General features: G+C 35.2%; 1 protein-coding gene across 4 annotated transcripts; it reads right to left on the bottom strand.

The window, feature by feature from the left end:
* Window positions 1-1,660: 1,660 nt before the first annotated feature.
* Window positions 1,661-25,795, bottom strand: LOC115955329. Of its 4 annotated transcripts, none has more exons than XM_031073422.1 (22): window positions 25,621-25,795; window positions 24,696-24,842; window positions 20,608-20,766; window positions 19,162-19,337; window positions 18,981-19,082; window positions 18,558-18,627; window positions 17,102-17,226; window positions 16,682-16,783; window positions 16,356-16,549; window positions 14,811-14,901; window positions 13,101-13,163; window positions 12,082-12,223; window positions 9,366-9,527; window positions 8,182-8,357; window positions 8,017-8,112; window positions 7,599-7,668; window positions 5,533-5,663; window positions 5,087-5,197; window positions 4,494-4,960; window positions 2,929-3,016; window positions 2,318-2,377; window positions 1,661-1,893 (listed from the first exon to the last, which is right to left on the bottom strand). In XM_031073422.1, exons 2-22 carry the CDS (start codon window positions 24,832-24,834, stop codon window positions 1,879-1,881), a joined length of 2,739 nt encoding a protein of 912 aa, XP_030929282.1. In that variant the 5' UTR covers window positions 24,835-24,842; window positions 25,621-25,795; the 3' UTR covers window positions 1,661-1,878. The 4 variants fall into 4 exon arrangements, with proteins under 4 accessions (XP_030929282.1, XP_030929281.1, XP_030929283.1 ...); XM_031073421.1 differs by lacking the exon at window positions 25,621-25,795 and adding an exon at window positions 25,467-25,601; XM_031073423.1 differs by lacking the exons at window positions 13,101-13,163; window positions 25,621-25,795 and adding an exon at window positions 25,467-25,601.
* Window positions 25,796-27,062: the final 1,267 nt, after the last annotated feature.

The raw sequence follows: 27,062 nt of genomic DNA, 5'->3' as shown, positions 1-27,062 counted from the left end.
TAAATGCCAACCTTTAAATTGTCCCCACCATCATATTTTTGTACCATAAATGCAATTATATCATTTCATACAACATGATGGAGCTCCATGTTCCCTTATTTTAATTGGTAAGTGCAACTGTGCAAGTTTGTCTCTTGCGAACTGTTTAAAAAAAGGAAGAAGTAAACTTCGCATGCAAGATTCGTCGGCAACAGTTTCATTGGTTGGACTTTTATGGTAGATTCTTGTAGCCGTACCATGGACCATTGACTCATTAAATCCAAAGTCGAGTAATTATTGTATTAGATTGTCGCATGAGATCTACGTCATGTGGATTCTATGTATGAGTCGATATCATGAGACCTATGATTCAATGATATATGGGTCCCATGCACCGTCTTATACAAGAATTTTATGTTTTGAACATATTGCATTGAGTTAATGAGGGACTTTTGGTTGGTGGCAGATAATTGCTACATGGTATACTATGGATTGAGATCACAAGCAATATTCAATTGGTATAAATATCTCAACGATTAAATATAAAAAATGAGTAAAAGTAAAAAAATATTGTGAGTAGATTGGGGATAATTGCACGGTAACAATTGCATTAGATCTCAATCCGGTATACTATGATCTATAGGTATTCCTAGATTACTTTACTAGTCAAGTATAGTATTTAGACTATAAATAAGAGTCAATATGTTTGGATTCATATAAATGTTAGTGTCAAAACATAATAAATTTGGGTTATATCAATAGAATTGTGTTATGTTTAAGTCAAATTAGAAACTACTCAAATATGACGATGTTATAATACTCAAAGATGATGAATTGATGATTTCATACTCATGTCTTTTACAACATAACAAATGTTCGAACGAAAACTTGTTTCATTAGAAAGTACCTTGGTGTCAAGGTTATGTAAATCGGGCAAAATGAGGGCTGAACCCATTTGGGAGACCTGATCTCTTTTTTTTTTTTTTTTTTTTTTTTTTTTTTTTTTTTTTGTGTGTGTGAGTGCGCGCACGCGGAGAAAATGCGACTTGATCTTTGTCCTTCTTTCTCAAACCCTGAGTACAGTGTTTAGATTGTCACAGTAATTCATGTTCCTAAACTTTTTTTGATAAGTATGTTCCTAAGCTACCGATACCAATGTATATTCTCTACTCTACTCACTCATGTTCAGCCATTGTGTATTTTGTACTTCAACTTCATGCAAGTTAACTGTTAATTTGCAGTATTTCCACCAAAATATTGCCAACTTCAAGGCCATAACAAAAATGGGTAACCTCTGCAGAGCATAAAGAGACTAGATTCTCAATTTGAATACAACCAAGCTTCACGCCTAGGCCTTGAGCACCAGTCTGACACAACTGAATAAAACCAGGCTTGACAACTAGGCTCTGAGCACCATCTGACATAATGTATCAAGGCATACATCAGTACCATTTCTGTTTAAAATTCCTGGTTAAAATGATGCCCATATACATATTCTGCATCCTTCAATCTCCAACCTAATTACACATCATTTCTGTTTCACTAATATATAGGGGAAATTACATTTACCTTCTCCAACATATATAGGGAAATAAATTACATTTACTTGCAAAGAGGTTCAAACAATTGAGACAGTTTTAATAGCTGATACAGTCTTCCACAATCAACCTGAATCCATAACTAAAAGAAAATCAAAATGGATTAAAAGATTCCAAACACTGTTTTTCCAGTACTAATCACACAAAAGTAGTTATAATTTATATGGCAATTTCAACAAAATATTCTGTGACGTTAAAGCTACAGCTTTTATCTGAATTCGTTGCAGCTCCATTAGGGGCATCTTCTCCACAAAGCTTAGCAGAAACATCATTTATGGCAGAATTCAACCGCAAAGGCTTCTCAATTTTTTGGTTCCTGTATTCATAAATCACACAACCAATGCAGTATCAATGCATTGTATACATCATAAATGACCCAACTAAAACGATGTCGATCACAGTTAAAAGAGGATGAAAATACAAGTTAACATGAACTATTGTAAAGTGTTTATTTTTCTTGAAGGTTCCAATGCAGCAAAGATACAAATCCGAAAGCTTATTTATGCACAATGAATCATACAAATCAAGCCTTGCCCAGGCCCTAGAATGTGATGCCTAAAAACCTAAGAGAGAGAATTATACATTTCTTTTATTCTTGTTTTTCTAATGAAACCAACCTTGAGTATTCCTCTTGTTTAAACTAAAAGACTTTACTTTCAAACACCAAACACATTAACAAACATGCAAACACAGATAACGAGCAACTTTTAAGGATTGCAATTGCAAAAACAAGTTCTCACCTCAGAATCATCATCAGAATTATCAAAAAACTTCTTCAGACCATCAGCTGCCTTGTTTATCTGCAAAAAGTAAAATCACGATATATCAGTTGGTGGCATCAGAACTTTGGCCAAATATATTAGTGGGGGGAAAAAAAGCCTCTGAGCTGTTGCTTAGATAAGCAGTACATTAACCACATCATAGCCTAAAAATGAACTTCTAGCAAGGTCGAATCCATTAATTACTGATATATCACAATGCTTAATTGGACCAAATAACTATATACATTAACCCTTCTTGTGAGAGTAAAACTTAAGTGAAAAATCTTTACCCTATAGGCTCAAAAATAAGATCAGTAACATCAATGTGTCAAAAAACATATACACCACTCTACCTAATTTGAACTTAAAGGAAACACAGACACCCAATACTCCCAATACAAAACTATCAAAAAAGATACTTGCACTATTTGGTCTTCCACCAAATAAATCATTGTTTAAATCATTAATGTGATGAAACAAACATATACACCACTCCACTAATTAATTGATAACCTTAGGAAACATAGACACCCAACACCAAATAGGTTGGGTTTTAGTAAGATAAATAAAGCTAAATAATCCAACAATACCTCGGGTGCATACATGTAGCCTAGTCCAGCTACCAAGCCTCCCAACAAAAGGCCACCAAAGGAGAGACTTGATTTTCCAGCATCTCCACTGCACTTGCACAAAATAGGAAGTGCTTAGAATAAAGATATCTTTCCAACATGAGAAGTAGCTAAGATTCTTTTAACAGGAAAAAACAGAAACCTCAACAGGAAGTGAAAGAAGATTAACTGTTAACTGCATCAAATGTAAATGGTTCAAGTCTTGCGGCTGCAACATGTCTAAAACTTTTTCTTTTGTTTTTTAAATTAGCATATCGCACAAACTCATTTTTAAATTTCTTCTACTTTCATCTGCTTTCTCAGCAACCAAAAAAAAAAAAAAAAATAGCCTACAAACAACAACCACCCAGGTCCTAGAATTAACAGAATAAAGAAGCAATTAACAATATTCCCAAGATGCCCCTTCAAACCCAACAAATCTGTTCCCCATCTCCCAAAAAATGGTAAATTACAGCTATATCACCCCAATGGTATACCTTTAAAACAAGGAACTACTATGTGCTTTATTTTGTGACACTTACCTTACCTCCTTAGTAGTTAGCCCCGTGAAGCATATTTGTTACTTTAGAATTTGATGATGTGGCAAGTGCCTACATCACCTATTGGGAAGAATTGAAGGAAAAGAATGTTCTACCCTTTTACACCATTTGAAATGAGAGAAACCAAATCAGGATTTAAGGAGAAAATTCAAGAGAAATCAGAAATATGAGTGTAGAACGATCTGTTTCTTCAATTCTCATAATATGCAATGTTGCCACTTGCCACATCAATGATTCCATTTAACGGACATACTTCATACAGCTAACCACAGGGGATGTAAGTGTCACAATTCACAAATAGAGCACATGGTGGTTCCATGCTTTAACATTTGTAATTTACCCCAACAGGAAAAAAGAAAAACCCAAACAGAGGAGTATATCCCCATCCCTTTTCCTCCTCCCCACCCCTCTTCCCCATCTGGACACAGTAAACCATTGATGACCCCAAAACGGATCTTAAAGTCCGTATGCAAAAAATATTGTCCCTGTATGCTTTAAACTTTATGTGGATCTTAAAAATATGCCACAACAAAAAATGCATCAAAATGGTTAATAGAAACATAATTTTGTCAAAGCATCAATAAACATTACAAATCTTTTCATGTTTTCAAGATCCAAAATAGGCCAAAATCAATGTGGGTGCCCACATTTGTTCATTTTGTGATTTGCATATCAATATGTGTGTGCCTGTGTTCCACAGCCCATCGGGAGTTACAATGCACTTAGATTATTGCATTTTTGGAAAAACCTTTACCCGTTAAGGATTGATAACCTTGGTAAGAAACCGGAAATAAGTCACATAAGTCAATCTGCTTCTCTGAGTTAAGTTGGCAGGGGGCAGCATATAATATTCAACAATTTATTTGGGGAAACATCAAAATACCTGGGTGCCATTAAACTTTTAAAAGAAACAACGAACTATACTGTAAAAAGGCATTTGAATAATCAAAAACTGGTGAAACCTATCCATCAGATTTTGGTCTTCACCTGTGCTGGCCTTGACTTTGTGCCTGCACAATTTCTGTCATGCTTGGATTGTAGGAACGGCTTTCTAACCTTGAGTTCTGAAATTGGTTCTGCTTTTTTGACTCAGATGCCTCAAATTTCCCATACATGTTCACAGTTTCTGTCAAGGTTGGATTGTTAGAATTGCTTTCCAACCTCAAGTTCTGAAATTTGTTCTGAGTTTCTGCCTGTAAGTTCACATTCCTGTGCACATGTGGACGTGTTAGGTGGGGCTGGTAGCCCCCACTATAAGAAACTGGATTGCTAAGACGTGCTCTAATTTCCCGGGATACTTGTGATCGAACAAGTGTGACAAGCAGAGAATCCTGATTCTGATCAGCTGAACTAAGCCTACGGTGGCTGTTCTCAAATGCTTCAGATATCCTTGTCAACCCACTTATTCTAACAGCCTTCGCAGAATTTTCTGGCTGCTCAAAAGGATCCTCAATCTTACCGGCCATCAACAGTGCCAATAACAAAATCAGTAGCAGTGGCAGCAGTAATAATAGTATTGTTGAAATGTCAAAGTGAGAGCTGACAATAATGTACATGTTTGAACAGAGAGAGAGAGTTACCAATATTGGATCAGTTTTCAGCGACCATCTTTTATTGCTCCTTCTGCACACCCACTCTCCAGTTTTGGTACAAATTCCTTGCTCGGAGGCCTTGTCACCGATGTTAGAAAACTGCCCCCTCCCCCAAAAAAAAAAGGAAAAAGGAAAAAAAGAAAAAATCTCTAATCAATAGCATTACGAAGTGCATATGATGCCATAGCAGCCATCCCTTAAGATATTGGGAAGATACAAGGCAAACTTCAACAAACTATTATAAGAAAAGGGCACTTTCCGAGTATATAAACATCTGGTACATAATCAACATTTAAAAAAAAAAAATTATAATCCAGATATATAGCTTTAATTGCATAATCAGGTCAAATATATCTTGAAATTTGATAAACACCATGTAAATGTCTACAACTAAGATTCTTCATTAAGGTAGAAAGCATGACAGAAATGATTACCTTTGCAAGGAACGAAATGAAAAGTTCAGACAAAGAACTGTGATTAACTCGTCTGAATATGTTTTTTCTGAACCTTTTTATGTTAGCAGCACAAGCTTCAGCAATATTTCTCTCTGCAACAGTTCTCAGACCTGCATGAGGCATGTTGAAATACAGGTTCCATGACTATATGCCTCCTTAGTCAACTGCTACTTTGATTCAACAGATTATTTCAATAGTTAAGTTTTTTTAGTGGTAGTCTCGAGTTCTACAGACAAACATGATTAAACCAAAAATGAAAGCGCTCAACCCAGCAATGCAAATTAAAGACAAATGGCAAAAGAGAATAGGATCCCTTGAAATAACATTCAACCACCCCCCCCCAAAAAAAAAGTTTTTTTAGAGAACCTGTCATGAACTCAAAATAATGCATCTATTCTATCCCACAAATCCATTACAACCAAGTTGGTCAATCCTCAATCAAAATCCTCCTATTTTTCCAGAAACCCCAAAAAAGCAAGGTTGCAATCCAATACTGTGGTGGTGTGGCCCACAACGATGTTGGGATCGTTGGGCCTAGACCCCAATTAATTGTGTGCTGGTTAAGGGTATAGCCCACAATGGAAGGTCCAAGGAGGAATCTAGTTGGTGTCTGGTAGAGCAAGGTTATTGAACGGTGGTTGATGACTGAATGCCTGATTACCTGAGGAGGATCTCAAGTGGCCAAGGTGTCCTTTAGGTGTCCTGAGCTGGATCACCTTTTCCCAATTTTGGTTGAGAATGTCTCTCCTTTTCTCTCGTGTTTCTCTCCCCTAAAAAATATTCCAATCCCTTTTCCTTTGAATCCCTGTCCTTTTATACTCTTCCATCAATGGGATAGTAATCATGGGAAGATATTCCACCTGTGCATGAGTCTTGCCATTTGCCAAGTTTAAGTGGCCCTTTGAGTTTAAGTTGCTGTTCCAGCTTGTCTAATCCCACACCAGGAAGTGGGTCCAGTTTGGCTCCGTCGCCACGATGATTCCCTTGTAACTTGAACTAAGCATTAAGGCCTGTGCTTGGCTGGCAGATTCCTTAATGATAAGCTGACTTACACGTTAGTTTAGCTCGGACCTATCACCTGTAGGCCGGGCTAGGGATCAATAGTCCTCGGCCTGAGCCTAGTATGGGCCGAACTTGGTCCACTCACATTACCATTAATTAAACTCATAATTTTCCCTATTTCATTTTTCAAATGTTTTTTTTTCTGCTAGGTAGATGATTTCTCTCAAACACTTTGTTTCAATTACATCATTGGCACATGTATATAATCAGTTTGATTTATCCCATCTAAATCCATTCTAGAAGAAAGAAAGAGAGAATGATTTGGTGCCATTTTGTACTCCCAACAACTGTCACATGGGTCATATAATTAACACAATATTTATCTACAAATTTTGCTACCAAAGAACATTAAATTTAACTAAAAATTCAAATTAAATTGAGATGAGATATTTGCTTTCATAAACCTATATGATGTTTAATATAACTTCAATATCTATGTTATGACAAGACAATCTAATGCTAGATGGCTCCTCTTCCAAGTAAACTGCACCGTTGAATTACCATTTAGGTATCTTTTAAGAATACTAGCATTAATATTATTATCTAAGCCTTAGTTACCCTAGTACTTAGCCAAACCAATCATATGGCTTTGATAATAGAAGAGGAAACAAAAACCCTGGTTCCATGACCTTTGGACCACACCACGAAAGTGTAAATGTGGCGGTATAAAATTTAGAAACACCAAACCCAAACATAGAGAGAAAGAAAATGATTCATATGAACCTAGGACATAGGAATATATTCCTTAGAACCTAGTTGACCTAATCCTGTCCCAAACAAAATAGCCTTTGAAAAAAAAGCTACAATTGGCCTTCTAAATCACCCATCTCCCCGCCCCCCCAAAAAAAAAAAAAACAGCATGCAAAATAGAAAAGAAATTAATGTTTTCAGAGAAAAGAGTACGACTCAGTTCATGTCTCCACCACTATAAGATTCCAAAACAACGTAGATGTTTTATGCTTAAGATTAAAGATGAAAATTACCTTGAAGATCATCAGCAACATTTCCGGCGTATATATCTTTAAGAGGTGGAAAAATTGCAGGTTCACATGTCTGAAAGAAAATTAAATCTTCCTATCTCTTGTCAGAACTGAATCAGTAAATTTCAAAATGCATGGAAGTGAAGACAGGAAACCATACCAACTCAAGAATATATATACATAAATAAAAATATGTAGGTAGGAAGAAGAACATATCCTAGTGTCTCATAACATGACAACGTATTTTAATCATAAAGGAACAAGATTGATGCAACAGTATAATAATTTTTTTTTTTTTAATAACATTAAGCAATCCAAGTCCAAAGCAAACATTTTGGATGCATGACATGGAGCACTAAGTAAGTCTCTTCGAATTTTAACCCTTTCATAAATTGTACAAGAAATAATTATAAAGAATTACCTGAAAATGGAATATCACAAGCAAACTGAGAGAGTATGAGTTGATAGTCCCACTATTTGGATCATTTATGTCATGTGCCTTTGCCCATTCCTTGACCTACACAAACTAGAAACAATGCATCATATGCCAAACAATGGAAAATATTAGATTGCTACAAGAACATACCAATAAAATCATGTCACGAAAGCGGCCATCTATCTCACTGATCCACAAAAAGAGTTTGGACTTCATTTGGCCCTTGAAGTTATCAATTGATATATCACAAGAGAAGATCTTGTGGCTACTCTCGCATTTTAGAATTGGAACTTTTGCAGGGATTAATCGCACCTTCTGCCATTGACCTGTAGATCAAAAATGTTATGAAATGAAGAAAGAGGCATCGTAATGAAGAATAATCAAACAAAGGAGAACAATGTTGAACCCGTAAAAATTAAGCTTGCATTACATCATGCATTATGCTCTTATCACTTTCTGTTGGGAAATAAACACCTTGGGGAACCTCCAATTGAGTAATTAATGAAACATATAGGGACGCCACTTAACCTAAAAGCTTAAACTTATGAGTTTGGGGCCAACTATGTTATATTAACCACTCACTCTTTTCATTGTTATTCAATACGGGACTTCACTTACACGTGTATGCCCAACACTTTCATAACATAAAAGTAAAACCTTGGGATCTAAATTTTCAAAGATTATTGACACCATCCACAGATTATGTGTCCTTGTCTTCACAATTTCCAAAACCTTTGCACGTGCATGAGGAATGAAACAAATTGATGAAAACAGCCACTCAAAGAATCTCGCACATTTTTCTTTAAAAAATAAAAAAAATCTTGCACATTTTCTATTACGAACTGGAAAAATGACCTTGAATGTCTATTGTACAACATAATTACAAACTACAGAGACACTAAACTTTCAGAACTGGTCTGCACGCTAAATAAAGTTTTACTAAATTCTGTAAGAAAAAATTGCAAAAGGTGAAGATGGTACACTGACTGAAGTTTCCCAATTTGCACTTTATATAAATTACAGTTCATATCCAGCTTTAAACATAATCTTTTTTTTTTTTTAAAGATAAGTTCCAAGATTCATAAATACTTTGGCCCATATCATTAAGTGTCCTAATTGCAAGAACGTGTATTTCGAGACATGCATTGGAGACAAGCAATTACAATAAAGCAAAAACTTAAGTTAACAAATGTGCAAGAGAGATTGTCAAAATATAAGAACAATGGATTTTCTGAAACTTCTATGCCTAAGTGATAGAATACAAGCATCTAAGAGAGAGAGAGAGAGAGAGAGAGAGAGAGAAACAAAAAATGCTTGAACTCAAAGCAAATTACCGCTCAAAGGATTTTGCAAATCCACAAGTAATCTTTGTTTGCGGTCACTTTCAACATATGAAATATATCCACCCTCCTTGGATAAATTGATAGAGATATCCACGTCACTCCATTTTGTGAACAGATTGGACACAAATGACCCAAATGGCTCCACTGCTGCCCCTGTTTAAGCCAGGTCATTAATTTATGTTGTTAATCATAAAATTTTTTAACTAATGGCAAGAATTATTCCTCATGTAAATAAGACATAAAAGTTCATGATGACTTTTTCTCAAAAAAAAAAAAGAGTTCATGATGACTCAACAAATGAAATGCAGAGAAAGACGAAACCAGAAAGAAAATTCGCTTAATCTGATGATCTTTACTATAGGTTACTTGTCTTGGATTGAGGAAAAAATAGGAAAACAATGAAGACAAATATTTATATAGTGCTAAAAACCTATAGAAGTCTTTGTAGCATGAAACATCATCTTTCCCTTTTTTCTATGGGGACCAAACTACAACAACTCTAGCCCAGCTATCCTGTATCAAGTCTGAAAAGATGGATCCCTTTAAGGAATTCCTATCTCTATGCAAATGGAGATGAAGCTTCCTCACCAGGACCAACATTCAAAAGAACTTAGGTTCCAGAAAAAATAAAAAATGTCATCGAGACAGTATCTCAAGATAATTTGAAACTAGTTTCGTCTATAATGCAGTAGACTTATAGGTCGGGAATTCAAAATATGCAACTTAAGTTCCTTGGGGACTTTCAAGAATGGAAGCTAGAATGGGTGAGGGAGACTTTTTAGGCTCGAAGGATGAAATGCAGGTAATAATGAACTACGGAAAGCAAATAAATTATATTCTAAGTAACTATGTACAAGGACAAAACTTTTAGTAAAATCAGGTGCCATTGGATTCCAAGTAACTAGGCTATTCATGATCAAACTAAACCCAATTCCAAATAGAGCTATTCGAAGTCTAATCAATTTAAGCAGTAAACAATTTGAAGGTAAAATATGCAAAGCAGTGAACATATCATAACCTAAGTAAACATTCTAAACATCCAATCAAATTGAAGATAATGCATTGTGGATCAAATAGAACTAACAAATAAAAACTTGAATCTAACTAAAATAAACTTGCATAAACAAGAGTAAATTGAGTAACAAGATTACAAGAAAGTGCTTACAAGCATGAACACCTTCTAAGCCCTATGAACTATGAGAGAACCTCCTAAGGAACTAATATTACAAGAGAATGATATGAGCTCTGTATAAACAAGTTTGTCAGTAAAGAACGGTGTCCTTTTCTAGAGAATCAGCCCTCATTTATACTTGAGGGCCTGATGAAAATTGACAATTGTTCCTTCCATGTGTCTTTCTTTCCCTGGCTTGAAAGACACTTGTCGCAATATTGGATGCTACTTTGTAACTTTTAAAAACTGCATCAATGCCACCTGTCTCTATTGCATTCATTTATATTGGTTAATAACTTCCATGGGATCTACTACATTTGACCCAGGTCATTTTCCACGTACCCATAAATTTACAAGTTTAACTTCCTTGTTGTGCCATTTGGAATGTCCTTAGCAAGCCAGGAAATTTCAGATTAATAAAAACAAGGCAGTCTAGTGTATGATCCTATTATGAGAGTTTGAAACATGTGCATCCGCATTCTATGTGGGGTAGCAAGGTACCTCATAAGGTGGCTTTCTTTGTGTGGACAACAACCTTGGATAATCTTGTTAAGAGGAAGATGGTGGTTGTCAATGGGTATATTATGTGCAAGTGTAGTTGTGAAACAATAGAGCATCTACTTATTGTCCTATAGCTCAAGAGTTGTGGAAATTTGCATTTATAGCATTTGGAGTGATATGGGTGATGCCAAGGTGGGTGATAGACTAGATGTTTTCATGGAGACGAGTGTTTGGTTGATCAAAACTGGGCTGTGTGGCAAGCTAGTCCTCATTATATAATGTGGACCATTTGAAGAGTGAGAAACCATAGGACTTTTGAAGATGAAGAGAAATCGCCTCAGGATACTAAGAGTGGTTTTATGAGAACTTTGTTTGAATATCACACTATGATTGAGGGAGTTACATGTAACTATCTAGGTTTTTTTTGGACCATATGGCTGTCCATTTGTAATTTTTTAATGAAGCTCATCATTATGAGCGCTCCTTTCTTACAATAAAATATCTTATTTATTGAAAAATAAAAAGTTCTAAGACCAGGAGAAGAAGGTGCTTAATTTTCCAAATAAAAAGAAAAGTCATTTAATTATTAGTTGCATAAAACCAATCACTCATGCTAAAAAAACCCTCCAATTTATCACACGACCTGCAGAACTATATTGCCAGCTCCCTCTTCACATCCTAAAAGACCCAACTGAGTATCCAACAGATATGGGCCAAACGATATGTGCTCATGTAAATATTAGTGAATTCAAAACTACAGCATTTCAACATCTTAAAGAAAACCATGGCCACTAGGTTAAATTTTATCAAAAAACCCTCCAATGTACCATGGCCAGTGATGATACATAGTCATCTCAGAGCAAATAGGATAGGTTAAATTTTATCAAATGCTCCTGCTTGGGCATATAGAATGGAATCCTTCCATTCCCACCAACTTATATCTTCAATTGCAAATCATGGAAGTTTTACAGATTTTAAGTATGTAAAAAAAAAATTTAAAAATTCTTTTGACAGAACCATGAAAGTACAAATTACCTCTCAAACTTTGCACAGATTCAACAACTCTTCGTAGTTCATTAATGACTTGAGCCCGTGTTGCCAAATCCTCCTGCTTGGGCTTGAGCACTTTGAGTATTTCCTCGAGTATAGGCTCCAATGTACTATTGGCACACCATTTCTGTGTAAAATTCCTGGTTAAAATGATGCCCATATACATATTCTGCATCCTCTAACCTCCAACCTAATTACACATCAGTATTGTTTCACTAATATAGAGGGGAAATCACATTTGCCTTCTCTAACATATAGGGGAATAAATTACATTTACTTGCAAAGAGTTTCGAACAATTGTGACAGTTTTAATGGCTAATACAGTCTTCCACAATCAACCTGAATCCATAACTAAAAGAAAATCAAAATGGATTAAAAGATCCAAAACACTTTTTCCAGTACTAATCACACAATAGCAGTAATAATTTATATGGCAATTTCAACAAAATATTCTGCAACATTCAAGCTACAACTTTTATCTAAATTCACTGCAGCTCCATTAGGGGCATCATCTCCACAAAGTTGAGCAGAAACATCATTTATGGAAGAATTCAACTGCAAATGCTTCTCAGTTTTCTGGTTCATGTATTCATGAATCACACGACCAATGCAGTATCAATGCATTGTAAACATCATAAATGACACAACTAAAACAATATCAATCACAGTTAAAAGATGCTGAAAATACAAGTTAACATAAACAATTGTAAGTGTTTACTTTTCTTGAAGGTTCCAACGCAGCAAAGATACAAATCCAAAAGCTTATTCATGCACAATAATCATACAACTCAAGCCTAGCCCAGGCCCTAGAATGTGTTGCCTAACAACCTAACACAGAGAATTATACATTTCTTTTATTCTTGTTTTTCTAATGAAACCAACCATGAGTAGTCCTCTTGTTTAACTAAAAAACTTTAGTTTCAAACACCAAACAAATTAACAAGCATGCAGACACTGATAATGAGCAACTTTTAGGGATTGCAAATGCAGAAACAGGTTCTCACATCTGAATCATCATAAGAATCATCAAAAAACTTCCTCCTCAGATCGCCAGCTACCTTGCTTAACTGCAAAAAGTAAAATCTGGATATATCAGTTCGTGTCATCAGAACTTTGGCCAAATATATTAGTGAAAAAAAATGCCTCTAAGCTGTTGCTTGGATAAACAGTATATAAACCACATCATATCCGAAAAGTGAACTTCCAGCAAGGTCCAATCCATTAATTACTGATGCATCACATGCTTAATTGGACCAAATAACTATATGTAAGGTTGAATTTATTCAACCATCTAATTGGCTTTATTCCGTGCCAAATTTGCTTGTAATTCAGCATTTAGTAACCCTGTATTTAGGTGGGTTTGATGTAAGGGTAGTGAGTGAGATAGAGTGAAGTTTGCTCAAGAGTGTGCAAGAAAACAGAGACTCGCGGCTGAGACTCGCGGGTGACTCGCGGCTACAAGCCGCCAGAAGCAACACATGTGCCAAGCATGCTGGAAAATGAACAGTCATGCTAGCTGGAGCACTACAGGACAAAATAGGACAACTGGCCATACGGTTATCTCGCGACTAGATCTTGCGACTTAGTCAAGCCGCGAGGTCAAGCCGCGAGGTCAAGCCGCGAGGTCAAGCCGTGAGCCACCCCTGTTTTGTAAAACCTGACGTTTCACATTCCTCTCCCACTCCAGTATAAATACCCCTATTACCCACGATTGAAAGAGAGCTTCCAGAGAGAATTTTGAGAGAGAAACCCTAAAGAAAAACAAGATTGATTCACACACAATCTATACCTTAGAGACTCTTCAAATTCCTCAACTCTCTTCCTCTCCATTGTCAAATCCTTGAGAGACATTATACCAAACCAGGTTCTCACCATCATCATCATTGTGAGACTGCTGTTTGGATTTCTGGGAAGCAGTTAGGAAGGAACCAATCTTCATTGGTTGATGCTACGGTCTAGTAGCGGAATCCGGGAAGCTAGAAAAGAAAAAGGTTCGGCGCAATCTCGTTGGAGCAAGAAGCTTGGAGGGCTTAGGTGCACTGGGTAGATTAGGCTTGGAGGGTCTATTGCTGTCCTTGTATCCCACCTGTATTTTCTAGTGGATTGCTTACCGCTTGGAGGGCGGCGGAGAGGTTTTACGCCGAGGGCTTTGGTTTCCTCTTCGATAACACATCGCGTGTTGTCTTTGTGTTTGCATCTTCCTTCCTCTCTATCTTTGCCTTTTATTTATTTGCTGTGGATTTTAATCTGTTATGGCTTAGATAGTATTTAATCAATTTCATATTATAGCATATGTTAAGTTTCCGCACACTAGTTGTTTGACATATTGCTTGAATTGATTAAATTGTAATTTGGGGGTCTAAACGTTCAAAGGTGTTTTTACACGTTTTTGAACTTTCACTATATACATTAACCCATCTTGTGAAAGTAAAACTTAAGTGAAAAATCTTTACCCTATAGGCTCAAAAATAAGATTAGTAACATCAATGTGTCAAAAAACATATACACCACTCTCTGCTTAATTCGAACCTAATGGAAACACAGACACCCAATACTCCCAATACGAAACTATCAACAAATATACTTGCACTATTTGGTCTTCCACCAAATAAATCATATTTTAAATCACATAAATTGAGAAGGAAACATAGAAACCCAACACCAAATAGGTTGGGTTTTAGTAAGATATATAAAGCTAAATAATCCAACAATACCTCGGGTGCATACATGTAGCCTAGTGTCCCAGCTGCCAAGCCTCCCAACAAAAGGCCACCAACCAAGACACTTGATGTCCCAGTATCTCCACTGCACTTGCACAAAATAGAAAGTGATTAGAAAAAAAGATATCTTTCCAAAATGAGAAGTAGCTAAAGATTCTTTAACAGGAAAAAACAGAAGCCTCAACAGGAAGTGAAAGAAGATTAACTGTTAACTGCATCAAATGTAAGTGTTGCAGCTGCGACGTGTTTAAATCTTTTTCTTTTGTTTTTTATGTTAACATATAACACAGAAACTCATTTTTAAATTTCTTCTCCTTTCATCTACTTTCTCAGCAACCAAATAAATAAATAGCCTACAAACAACAACCACCCAGGTCCCAGAATCAACAGAATAAAGAAGCAATTAACAATATTCCCTAGATGCCCCCTTCAAACCCAACAAATCTGCTCCCCATCTCCAAAAAAATAATTAAATTAGAGGTATCGCCCTGATGGTATACTTTTAAAACAAGGAACTACTACGTGCTTTATTTTGTGACACTTACCTTACCTCCTTAGTAGTTAGCTCCATGAAGCATTTTTGCTACCTCAGAATTTGATGATGTGGCAAGTGCCTACATCACCAATTGGGAAGAGTTGAAGGAAAAGAATGCTCTACCCTTTTACACCATTTGAATGGAGAGAAACCAAATAAGGATTGAAGGAGAAAATTTGAGAGAAATCAGAGATATGAGGTTAGAATGATCTGTTTCTTCAATTCTCGTAATAAGCAATGTTGCCACATCAATGATTCCTTTTAACGGACATACCTCATACAGTTAACCAGAAGGGATGTAAGTGTCACAATTCACAAATAGAGCACATGGTAGTTCCATGTTAACATTTTTAATTTACCCCAATGAAAAAAAAAAAGAAAAATCCAAAAAAGGACTATACCCCCATCCCTTTTCCTCCTCCACCCCCCCCCCCTCCCCACCTGAACACATTAAACCATTCATGACCCCAAAAACAGATCTTTAAGTCATGCAGAAATGTCCCTGTATGCTTTAAACTTTATGTTGATCTTAAAAATATGCCACAACAAAAAATGCATCAAAATGGTTAACATAAACATAATTTTGTCAAAGCATCAATAATCATTACAAATCTTTCCATGTTTTCAAGATCCAAAATAGGCCAAAATCAATGTGGGTGCCCACATTTGCTCATTTTGAGATTTGCGTATCAATATGTGTGTGCCTGTGTTCCATAGCCCATCGGGAGTTACAATGCACTTAGATTATTGCAATTTTAGAAAAACCTTTACTAGTTAAGGGTCGATAACCTCAGTAAGAAACTGTAAATAAATCACATAAGTCAATCTGCTTCTCTGAGTTGATTTTGCAGGGGGCAGCATATAATATTCAACAATTTATTCTGGAAAATATCAAAATACCTGGGCTCCATTGAACTTTCAAAAGAAATAACAAACTATACTGTAAAAAGCCATTTGAATAATCAAAAACTGGTGAAACCTTTCCATTAGATTTTGGTCTTCACCTGTGCTGGCCTTGATTGTGACGTGCTCTAATTTCCTGGGATACTTGTGGTCGAACAAGTGTGGCAAGCAGAGAATCTAGATTCTGATCTTCTGAAATAACCCTACTCATCTCAAATGCTTCAGATATCCTAGTCAATCCACTCATGCTAACAGCCCTTGCAGAGTTTTCTTTCTGATCAAAAGGATCCTCAATCTAACCGGCCATCAACAGTGCCAATAACAAAATCAGTAGCAGTGGCAGCAGTAATAATTGTACTGTTGAAGTGTCAAAGTGAGAGCTGACAATAATGTGCATGTGTGTAGAGAAAGAGAGAAAGAGAGTTACCAATATCGCATCAGAATTGTCTGACCATCTTCTTCTGCTCTCACACTTTCCTGAATAGGTACAAATTCCTAACTTTGAGGCCTCGAATTCTTTGTCAGAAAACTGCACCCCCCCACCCACCAAAAAAGAAAAAAAAAAAAAACCTCGAATCAATAGCATTAGGTAGTACATATGATGCCATAGCAACCATCCCTTAAGATATGGGGAAGATAGCAGGCAAACTTCAACAAACTATTATAAGAAAAGGGCAGTATATAAACATCTGGTACATAATCAAATTTTAAAATAAATTTACAATCCACATATAGTGTTAATCACATAATTCACAGGTCAAATATATCTTGAAATTTGATGAACACCATATAAATGTCTACAACCAAGATTATTTATTAAGATAGAAAGCATGACAGAAATGATTACCTTTGCAAGGAATGAAATGAAAATTTCAGACAAAGAACTGTGATTAACTCGTCTGGATTTGTCTTGTCTGAACCTTCTTATGTTAGCAGCACATGCTTCAGCAATATTTCTCTCTGTTCTCAGACCTGCATGAGGCATGTTTAGATACAGGTTCCAGGACTATATGCCTCCTTAGTCAACTGCTATTTTGATTCAACAGATTATTTAGATAGGTAAGTTTTTTTAGTGATAGTCTCAAGTTCTACAGACAAACATGATTAACCCAAAAACGAAAGCGCTCAACCCAGCAATGCAAATCAAAGACTAAAGGCATAAGAGAATAGGATCCCTTGAAATAACATTCACCCCCCCACCCAAAAAAAAAGTTTTAGAGAACCTGTCATGAACTCAAAATAATGCATCTATCCCACACATCTATTACAACCAAGTTGGCAAATCGTCCAATAAATCAAAATCTTCCTATTTTGGATTCAGAGCTATGTCACTATAACTTCCAGAAACCCCAAAAAAGAATGGTTGCAATCCAATACCATTAATTGAACTCATATTTTTACCTCTTTCATTTTCCAAATGTTTTGTTCTGCTAGGTAGATGATTTCTCTCAAACACTATGTTTCAATTACATCTTTGGCACATGTAGATAATCAGTTTGATTTATGCCGTCTACATATATTCTAGAAGAAAGAATGAACATTGGTTAATCAGTGTTTTCATTAATTCCTCATGATTTGGTGCCATTCTGTACTCCCAACAATCATCACATGGGTCATATGGTTAACACAATCTTTACAACTACATATTTTGTTACCAAAGTACACTAAATTTAAGTAAAAATTCAAATTCAATAGAGATGAGATTTATGACAAGACAATCTAATGCTAGATGGCTCCTCTTCCAAGTAAACTACACCCTTGAATTACCATTTGCCTCTCTTTCAAGAATACTAGCATTATTATTATTATTATCTAAGCCTCGGTTACCCTAGTATTCTGCCAAACCAACCATATGGCTTTGATAATAGAAGAGGAAACAAATACCCCGGTTCCATGACCTTTAGACCACACCACTAAAGTGTAAATGTGGCAGTATAAAATTTAGAAACACCAAACCCAAACATAGAGAGAAAGAAGATGATTCATATGAACCTGGGACATAGGAATATTTTCCTTAGAACCTAGTTGACTTGATCTTGTGTCATGTCTTTAGACAATGCTACTATAAGTGTGAGGCAAACAAAATAGTCTTTTAAAAGACAAAAAAAAAAAAAAAAAAAAAAAAAAAAAAAAACCTGCAAATTGGCATTCTAAATCACCCCCTAATAAATTAACCAGCATACAAAATAGAAAAGAAATTAATATTTTTGGAGAAAAGGGTACAACTCATCTTATGTCTCAACCACTATAAGAGTCCAAAACGACATAGATGTTTGGTGCTTAAGATTAAAGATGAAAATTACCTTGAAGATCATCAGTAACGTTTCCTGCATATATATCTTTAAGAGGTGGAAAAATTGCAGGCTCGCATGTCTGAAAGAAAACAGTGAGAAAGAAAATTAAATCTTCCTACCACTTTTCAGAATTGAATTAGTAAATTTCAAAATGCATGGAAGCAAAGACAAGAAACCAGACTAACTCAAGAATATATATACATAAATCAAATTATGTAGGTAGGAAGAAGAACATATCCTGGCATCTCATAACATGACAACATATTTTAATCATAAAAGGAACAAGCAATATAATACTCCTTTTTTTAAATTAGCATTAAGCAAACCAAGTCCAAAGCAAACATCTTGTATGCATGACATGGAGCAGCAAGTAAATCTCTTCAAATTTTAACCCTTCTATAATTTATAAGAGAAATAATTATAAGGAATTACCTGAAAATGGAATATCACAAGCAAAGTAAGAGAGTATGAATTGAAAGTCCCACCCATTGAAGTTGCATCATTTATCTCATGAGCTTTCGCCCATTCCTTGACCTACACATACTTGAAAGAATGCATCAAATACCATAACTGATCCCACAATAGCAAGTATCAGATTGCCACAAGAACATACCAGTAAAACCATGTCACGAAACCGCCCATCTATCTCACTGATCCACAAAAGGAGTTTGGACTTTATTTGGCAAATCAAGTTATCAATTGATATATCACAAGAGAAGATATTGTGGCTACTCTCGCATTTTAGAATTGGAACTCTTGCAGGGATTAATCGCACCATCTGCCATTGATCTGCAGATCAAAACTGTTATGAAATGAAGAAAGAGGCATCATAATGAAGAATAATCAAATGAAGATGAACAATGTTGAACCCGTAAAAGTTAAGTAAGCTTGCATTACATCATGCATTATGCTCCTTTCGCTTTTTGTTGGGGAGTAAACACCTTGGGAAACCTCCAATTAAGTAATTAATATAACATATAGGAATGCCACTCAACCCAAAAGCTTAAACTTATGAGTTTGGGCCTAACTATGTTATATTAACCACTCACTTTTCTTATTATTATTCAATGTGAGACTTCACTCACACGTGTATACCCAACACTTTCATAATAAAAAGGTAAAACTGAATTTAAAACTTCAAATAAAACTTCTAGAGTTTGAAAAGGCAATACAAATAGAGAAGGCCAATTTGATTAAGCATACATAAACCCAGGGGTCTAAATTTTCAAAGATTATAGAGAGACCACTTTGACACCATCCACAGATTGAGTCCTTGTGTTCACAATTGCCAAAAGCATTTTCTTTTTCAAATATGGATACAATAAAGACATAAGAACGTGCATGAGGATTGAGGAATGAAATAAATTTTTGAAAAAAATAAGAAAGTTCATTATTAATGCTGTTAGTTTACTATTTACGGTTGCAATGTCCAATATAATGGAATGATATATTTCCGAATGTCATAAAACAGCCACTCATAGAATCTTGCACATTTTTCTTTTCAAAAAAGAATCGTGCACATTTTCAATTAAAAACTGGAAAACGGCCATGAGTGTGCTGTATAACATAATTACAAACTATAGAGACACTAAACTTCAGAACTGATCTGCACGCTAAATAAAGCTTTACTAAATTCTGGAAGAAAAATATCAAAAGGTGAAGATGCGGCACTGATTGAAGTTTCCAAATTTGCAGTTTATATAAATTAAAGACATTACAGTTCATGTCTGGCTTTATGCATGCATACACACACACATATACATACATACATACATACATATAAAAATATATATATATATATTGTTTAAGATAAGTTCCAGGATTCATAAATACTTTTGGTCCATATCATTAAATGTCCCAATTGCGAGAACATGCGTTTCAAGACATGCACTGGAAACAACCAATTACAATAAAGCAATAACAAAAGTTAAGAAACGGGTGAGAGAGATTGTAGAATATAAGAACCATGGATTTTCTGAAACTTCTATGCCTAAGTGGCAGAATACAAGCATCCAAGAGAGAGAGAAGGAAAAAAATGCTCAAACTCAAAGCAAATTACCTATCAAATATTTTTTCAATTCTCCAAGTAGTTTTATTTTGCGGTCATATTCAACATGTGAAATATATCCACCCTTGGTTAAATTGATGGAAATATCCACGTCACCCCATTTTGTGAACAGATTGGACACAAATGACCCATATGACTCCACTGCTGCACCTGTTTGAGCCAGGACATTAATTTATGTTGTTAATAATAATAAAAAATAACTAATGGCAAGCATTATTCCTCATGTAAATAAGACATAAAAAGTCATGATGACTGAACAAATAAAATGCAGAGAAAAAAAAAAACCAGAAAGAAAATTTACATAATCTAATGATCTTTACTGTAGGTTACTTCTCTCGGATTGAGGAAACAAAAAGAAAACAATGAGGACAGATATTTATATGGTGCTAAAAACCTAAAGAAGTCATTGTAGAATGAAACTTCCTCTTTTCCTTTTTGTTGGGTTAATTAAGATAGCTTGACCTCGGTTAATTAATTCAATTTACCCAAGTTGATTAATTAAGTTCAATTGCATGCAAATCGTGGAGGCACCAACAAATCACCAAATAAACTAATATGCAGCGGAAAATAAATTAACACGTTGATTTGTTGATAAATGAGGAAAACCTCTCGCAAGGCAAAAATTCCACCAGGTGATTTTAAGGTCACTACTCCAAAGAGTCCACTAATTAATAATCAAGTGGTTACAAGTATAAAGAATCTTACCACTATCCTGGCCTAACCCAAAATACCAACCTACAATTGAACATTCGCTTCAATATCCAATCGAACTTGATCTTGTAGTAGTCTTCTTTCCCCTGATTCACAAATCTCCAATCTGTGACTAACCCTTTGCATGGATCTCAGTACGTGACTAACTCTAGCAACTTGAATGATATTGTTGGCTGCAAAATTCTTCACTTCATCAACAATGAATATCAGGAAGCACTCGGTTACAAAATCCTATAGCGTACAAATGCAGTAGCTTCTCACAGAGAAAATAAATCTCTTTGTCTCTGTATCCATATGTGACAGCTCTTAAAATAAGCCATATATATGTTTAGGGTTGTGAGAAAAGAAACCCTACACAAATACATAAGCTTGAGCCGAATTCCAGACTTGAAAATTATGAAATCATAATTCTCGATAGATCAAGGATGTGTCAAGCTATCTATCAAGTTTCGTATTAAGTCTCAATAGCAATCATCTGTCAAGCTATTTGTTGAGATTTAATGAACAACTTTTCTTCACTTGTTTCTTGGACCAATCTTCTTGTCTTTTAATACGAACACTTGATATGCTTGAACAACATATTTCTTGATGTATTAAATCCAACTTAGATCTACCAAATTACAAGTAAAGTGTATTTTTCAAAGGATTAGCTAATTATATAAAATATGACCCTAACACTTTTTTCTATGGGGGCCAAACTACAGCAACTCTAGCCCAGCCATCTCGTATCACGTTAGAAAAGATGGATCCCCTTTAAGGAATTCCTATCTCTATGCACATGGAGATGAAGCTTCCTCACTAAGACCAACATTCAAAAGAACTCAAGTTCAAAGAAAAAAAAATGTCATCAAGATAGAATTTCAAGATAATTTGAAACAAGTGTTGTTTATAACACAGTAGACATAGGTCAGGAATTCTAAATATGCAACTTAAGTTCCTCAGGGACTTTCAAGATTGGGAGCGAGAAGAGGTGAAGGATAAAAAGATTGCTTAATTTGGACTCCAAATGGGAAAAGGGTGTATTTGAGAGTATTTTAACTTTGACCTATTCAAAGTGATAATATGTGGTTTGATGCCTATTGCCAAGTTTAGAATTGATTGCATTTGAAGTGATATGGATTATTTGACTTCATGTTTAAAGGAGAATGATTCGGCATTGCCTCAATTAAGAACACTTTTTATGCTCGAAGGATGAAATGCAGGTAACAATGAACTAAAGAAAGCAAATAAATTATAATCTAAGGAACTATGTACAAGGACAAAACTTTTAGTAAAATCAGATGCCACTAGATTCCAAGTAACTAGGTTACTCATGATCACACTAAACCTGATTCCAAACAAAGCAATTCAAAGTCTAATTAATCTAAGCAGTAAACAGTTTGATGATAAAATATGCAGAGCAGTGAACATATCATAGTCTAAGTAAACATTATAAACATCCAATCAAATCAAAGAAAATGCATTATGGATCAAACAAAACTGACAACTAAAAAATTGAATCAAACTAAAATAAACTTGCATAAACAAGATTAAATTGAGTAACAAGATTACAAGAAAGCGCTTACAAGCATGAACACCTTCTAAGCCCTATGAACTACGAGAGAATCTCCTAAGGAACTAATATTACAAGGAATGATATGGTCTCTATATAAGCAAGTTTGTCAGTGAATAATGGTGTCCTTTTCTAGAGAATCAGCCCTCATTTATACTTGAGGCTTGATGAAAATTGACAGTTGTTCCTTCCAAGTGTCTTTCTTTCCCTAGGCTTGAAAAACACTTGTCGCAATATTGGATGCTACTTTGTAACTTTTAAAAAATGCATCTATGCCACTTGCCTCTATTTCATACACTTTATATAGGTCAATAACTGCCATGGGATCTGCTACATTTTCCCCCAAGTCATTTTCCATGTACCCGTGCCTTCACAAGTTTAACTTCCCTGTTGTGCCACTTGGAATGTCCTTAGCAACCCAGGAAATTTTGGATTAATAGCAACAAGGAGGTCTAGTGTATGATCCTATTATGAGAGTTTGAGACATGTGCATCTGCATTCCCTTGGAAAGGTGTGTGGGGGTAGCAAGGTACCTCATAAGGTGGCTTTCTTTGTGTGGACAACAACCTGGGATAATCATGTTAACAGGAAGATGGTGGTTGTTAATGAGTGTATAATGTGCAAGTGTAGTTGTGGTACTTTGCATTTATAGCATTTGGAGTGATATGGGTGATTCCAAGGTGGGTGATAGACTTGATGTTTTCATTGAGACGAGCGTTTGGTTGATCAAATATGACTGTGTGGCAAGCTAGTCCTCATTATATTATGTGGACCATTTGGAGAGAGAGAAACAATAGGACTTTTGAAGATGAAGAGAAATCGACGTAGGATATTAAGAGTAGTTTTATGAGAACTCTGTTTGAATATCGCACTATGATTGAGGGGGTTTCATGTAACTATTTAGTTGATTTTTTGGATCATATGGCTGTCCATTTGTAATTTTTTTTAACGAAGCTCGTCATTATGAGCTCTCCTTTCATATAATAAAATATCTTATTTATTGAAAATAAAAAGTTCGAAGAGCCAAGAGAAGAAGGTGCTTAATTTTCCAAATAAAAAGAAAAGTCATTTAATTATTAGTCTTATAAAACCAATCACTCATGCTCGAAAAACCCTCCAATGTGCCACGCCACCTGAAGAACTATATTGCCAGCTGCCAGCTGCCAGCTTCCTCTTCACATTCTAAGACCCAACCAAGTATCCAATAGATATGGGCCAAATGGTATGTGCTAGTGTAAATATTAGTGAATTCAAAACTACAGCATTTCAACATCATAAAGAAAACCATGGCCACTAGGTTAAATTTGATCAAAAATCCCTCCAATGTACCGTGGCCAGTGATGATATATGGTCATCTCAGAGCAAATACCATAGGTTAAATTTTATCAAATGCTCCCCCCGCCCTCTACACAAAGCCCACAACCCAAACAGGTTGAACAGCAGCCATGATTCTTTGGCATGCTTTCTTACTAAATATATATCATAGATCAATTAATGGCAACTAGAACACACCTTAAATGCCACCTAACAGCCCATTGAATCGGAAATGTTTTTTACAAGTCAACTATATGTTTTTTCATAGTATGAAAGTCGACCAGTATCACAATTCCAGAGATCAAAAAGCTTCCTTTTTTTAACATGAGTGGCGAACCCTTCCAATGGATGGATCTGTGCATAAATTTTTATGGGATATAGAATGGAATTCTTCCATTCCCACCAACTTATATCTTCAATTGCAAATCATGGAAGTTTTACTGATTTTAATTATAAAATAAAATAAAAAATCTTTTGACAGAACCATGAAAGTACAAATTACCTCTCAAACTTGGCACAGATTCAACAACTCTTCGTAGTTCATTAATGACTTGAGCACGTGTCGCCAATTCCTCGTGCCTGGGCTTGAGCACTTCAAGTATTTCCTCGAGTATATGCTCCAATGTACTATTGGCACTCATTTTTATTTCTGAAAAAACATTAGCGATGCAGATCAATGTGTCAAAATTCAAGTCCATTAATGGCAAATAACACAAGGTAGAAACCGTTAAAGACACACCTGAAAATGGTAACACCTTATTCCAATATGAAGAATTTCATCAAAGCAAAGACTCAAAGTCCCTTGGTGCCAACCATAAATTAAGCTTTGAGTATTGCTCATAAAGTTAAGATCTAAGTCGTATATCACTTTGTCACTATAGCAAAGTTCATTGCATCTAACATATACTATAGATTTATAGAATGAAAAATAACATTACACATAGATTTGGGGATGATCATACTAAGTCTGATCATGTAAAACATATACTGAGGACAAATGAACTAACAAGAATTTTTACGCAAGGACCCCTATTTCCTCATTTTCAATTCATCAACTAAAAACACATTACTTAAAAACCTATAAACAAATCAAATAAAATAACTGTACCAAAAAAAAAACGAAACAAAACAAAACCCCACATCAAAAAATTGCCTATTCATATCAGAAGTCATTAAACTAACAACAAATAGATACAAAATCTTTCAGATTGTTATATACACCAGAGCAAAAATATATATACTATATCAGAATCATCATCAACAAAACCATTACCTGAAAGCCTGACTGAGACTTTTTTCTACCACCTTTACTAGGAATAGGTCTAGGACTCCCAACGAATCCTAAGCGACGCTATCAGATTGCCTTTTATAAGGCAAACCAAGTTGAGAACTTTATTTACAATAATATATTAGTACAATGTACATACCATGATATAGTTGTAGAGTGTATAGTAGAAGGGCTTTGCTTAGTGAGGGGTTTTTTTTCCAGATTTTGTGGGACCTTTAACGAGGTACGGAAAAGGAAAAGGTGGGTAACAAAGAAGAATGCTTGTTGGGTTGTCCGCACTCTCCTCCTCAGTCATTGGTGGACTTGAAAATAATGACTTTGATCAAACAAAGACTTCGATTTTGATGAAGGTAGGAGACTTGGGAGTGAAGTCTTGGTCTTCACCACGACACCACCCCTCATTCTCATTGTACTAACCTTGCTTTTTCTTTTGCATGGCATTTGATAATAATGTCGGTGCAGAATCAAGTAGCCAGTAGCTACTTGCCATTCCTATTTCCCTTTCTTACATTTTTATTTTTTATATATAAAATAAAAATTTTATTCTAACTTAATTTAATTATATATGAACATGAAGTTCTCTCCTAGAGATTTGAATTCCAATCCTTACCTCTCACACCCCACAGATACTTATATTTATAAAGTAATCATCACATCAAAGATGTGTGGAGGTCCCTTTCCTCCCTTAGTACTCCTCAGTCTGCACACTCTAAGGGTGCATTTGTTCGGGGTGAAATAGGATGAATGGAAAACTTTAAAGAAAAAATGGGGAAAAAAAACTTTTTTGAGTGTGTTTAATTGGGTAAAGAAGAAGGAAAATAAATGATGGGGCCAGGTGTTTTCTCTCCGAGCCCACCAAAAAGTTTTCTATCCAAAATATAGAGAAATTTGAAAAAAGAAAATTGAGCTACTTACGGTCCGTTTGGATACAGCTGAAAACTGAAAATTGAAACTGAAAACTGAAAAACACTGTAGCGAAATAATTTTTAAATGTATGAATAGTATCGTGGGACCCATTTTTAATGAAAAAGTTGCTGAAAAATGAAATTTGTGGGTCCGTAAACAGTACACAATGTGCTGTGATTGGTCAAAAAAATTTGAAAAGTCAAAGTTTGCGGCTACTGTTCATTGAACAGTACATGAACAGTAGCCGCAACACTCAAAACGCTCAAAAACGCGTGAAAAAAAAAAAAAAAAAAAAAACCAAACAAAACGCAAATGCAGAAGTTTTCATCCCAATCCAAACGCATTCTTAATGGACAAAAATGCCCTTTTTTTTTTTCCTTTCGTTTTTTTTTTCCTTTTCTTTCCGTGACTACTAGACTTTGCTTTTTCTTTTTTTATTAATTTTTTGATTTCCTGGGGCTGTGGCTGTGGGTGAGCACGTTACCATTTTTTTTTTCTTCTTGTACGATAGTTGATTTTTTTTTTTTTTTTGTTTAACTAGACATGATTTTTTTAGGAACATGATTTTTTTTTTTTAATAAATTGGGTGATTGCTTCTTCTTTTTTAGTTGTTTGTCGCTTTTTTGTTTTAATAGGTTATCATTTTTTAACAAAAGTGTATGAGTAAATTTATAC

This window comes from Quercus lobata, chromosome 8 (assembly GCF_001633185.2).
Source record: "Quercus lobata isolate SW786 chromosome 8, ValleyOak3.0 Primary Assembly, whole genome shotgun sequence".
NCBI classification, from domain to species: Eukaryota; Viridiplantae; Streptophyta; class Magnoliopsida; order Fagales; family Fagaceae; genus Quercus; species Quercus lobata.
This window is presented reverse-complemented; position numbering and strand designations above follow the sequence as displayed.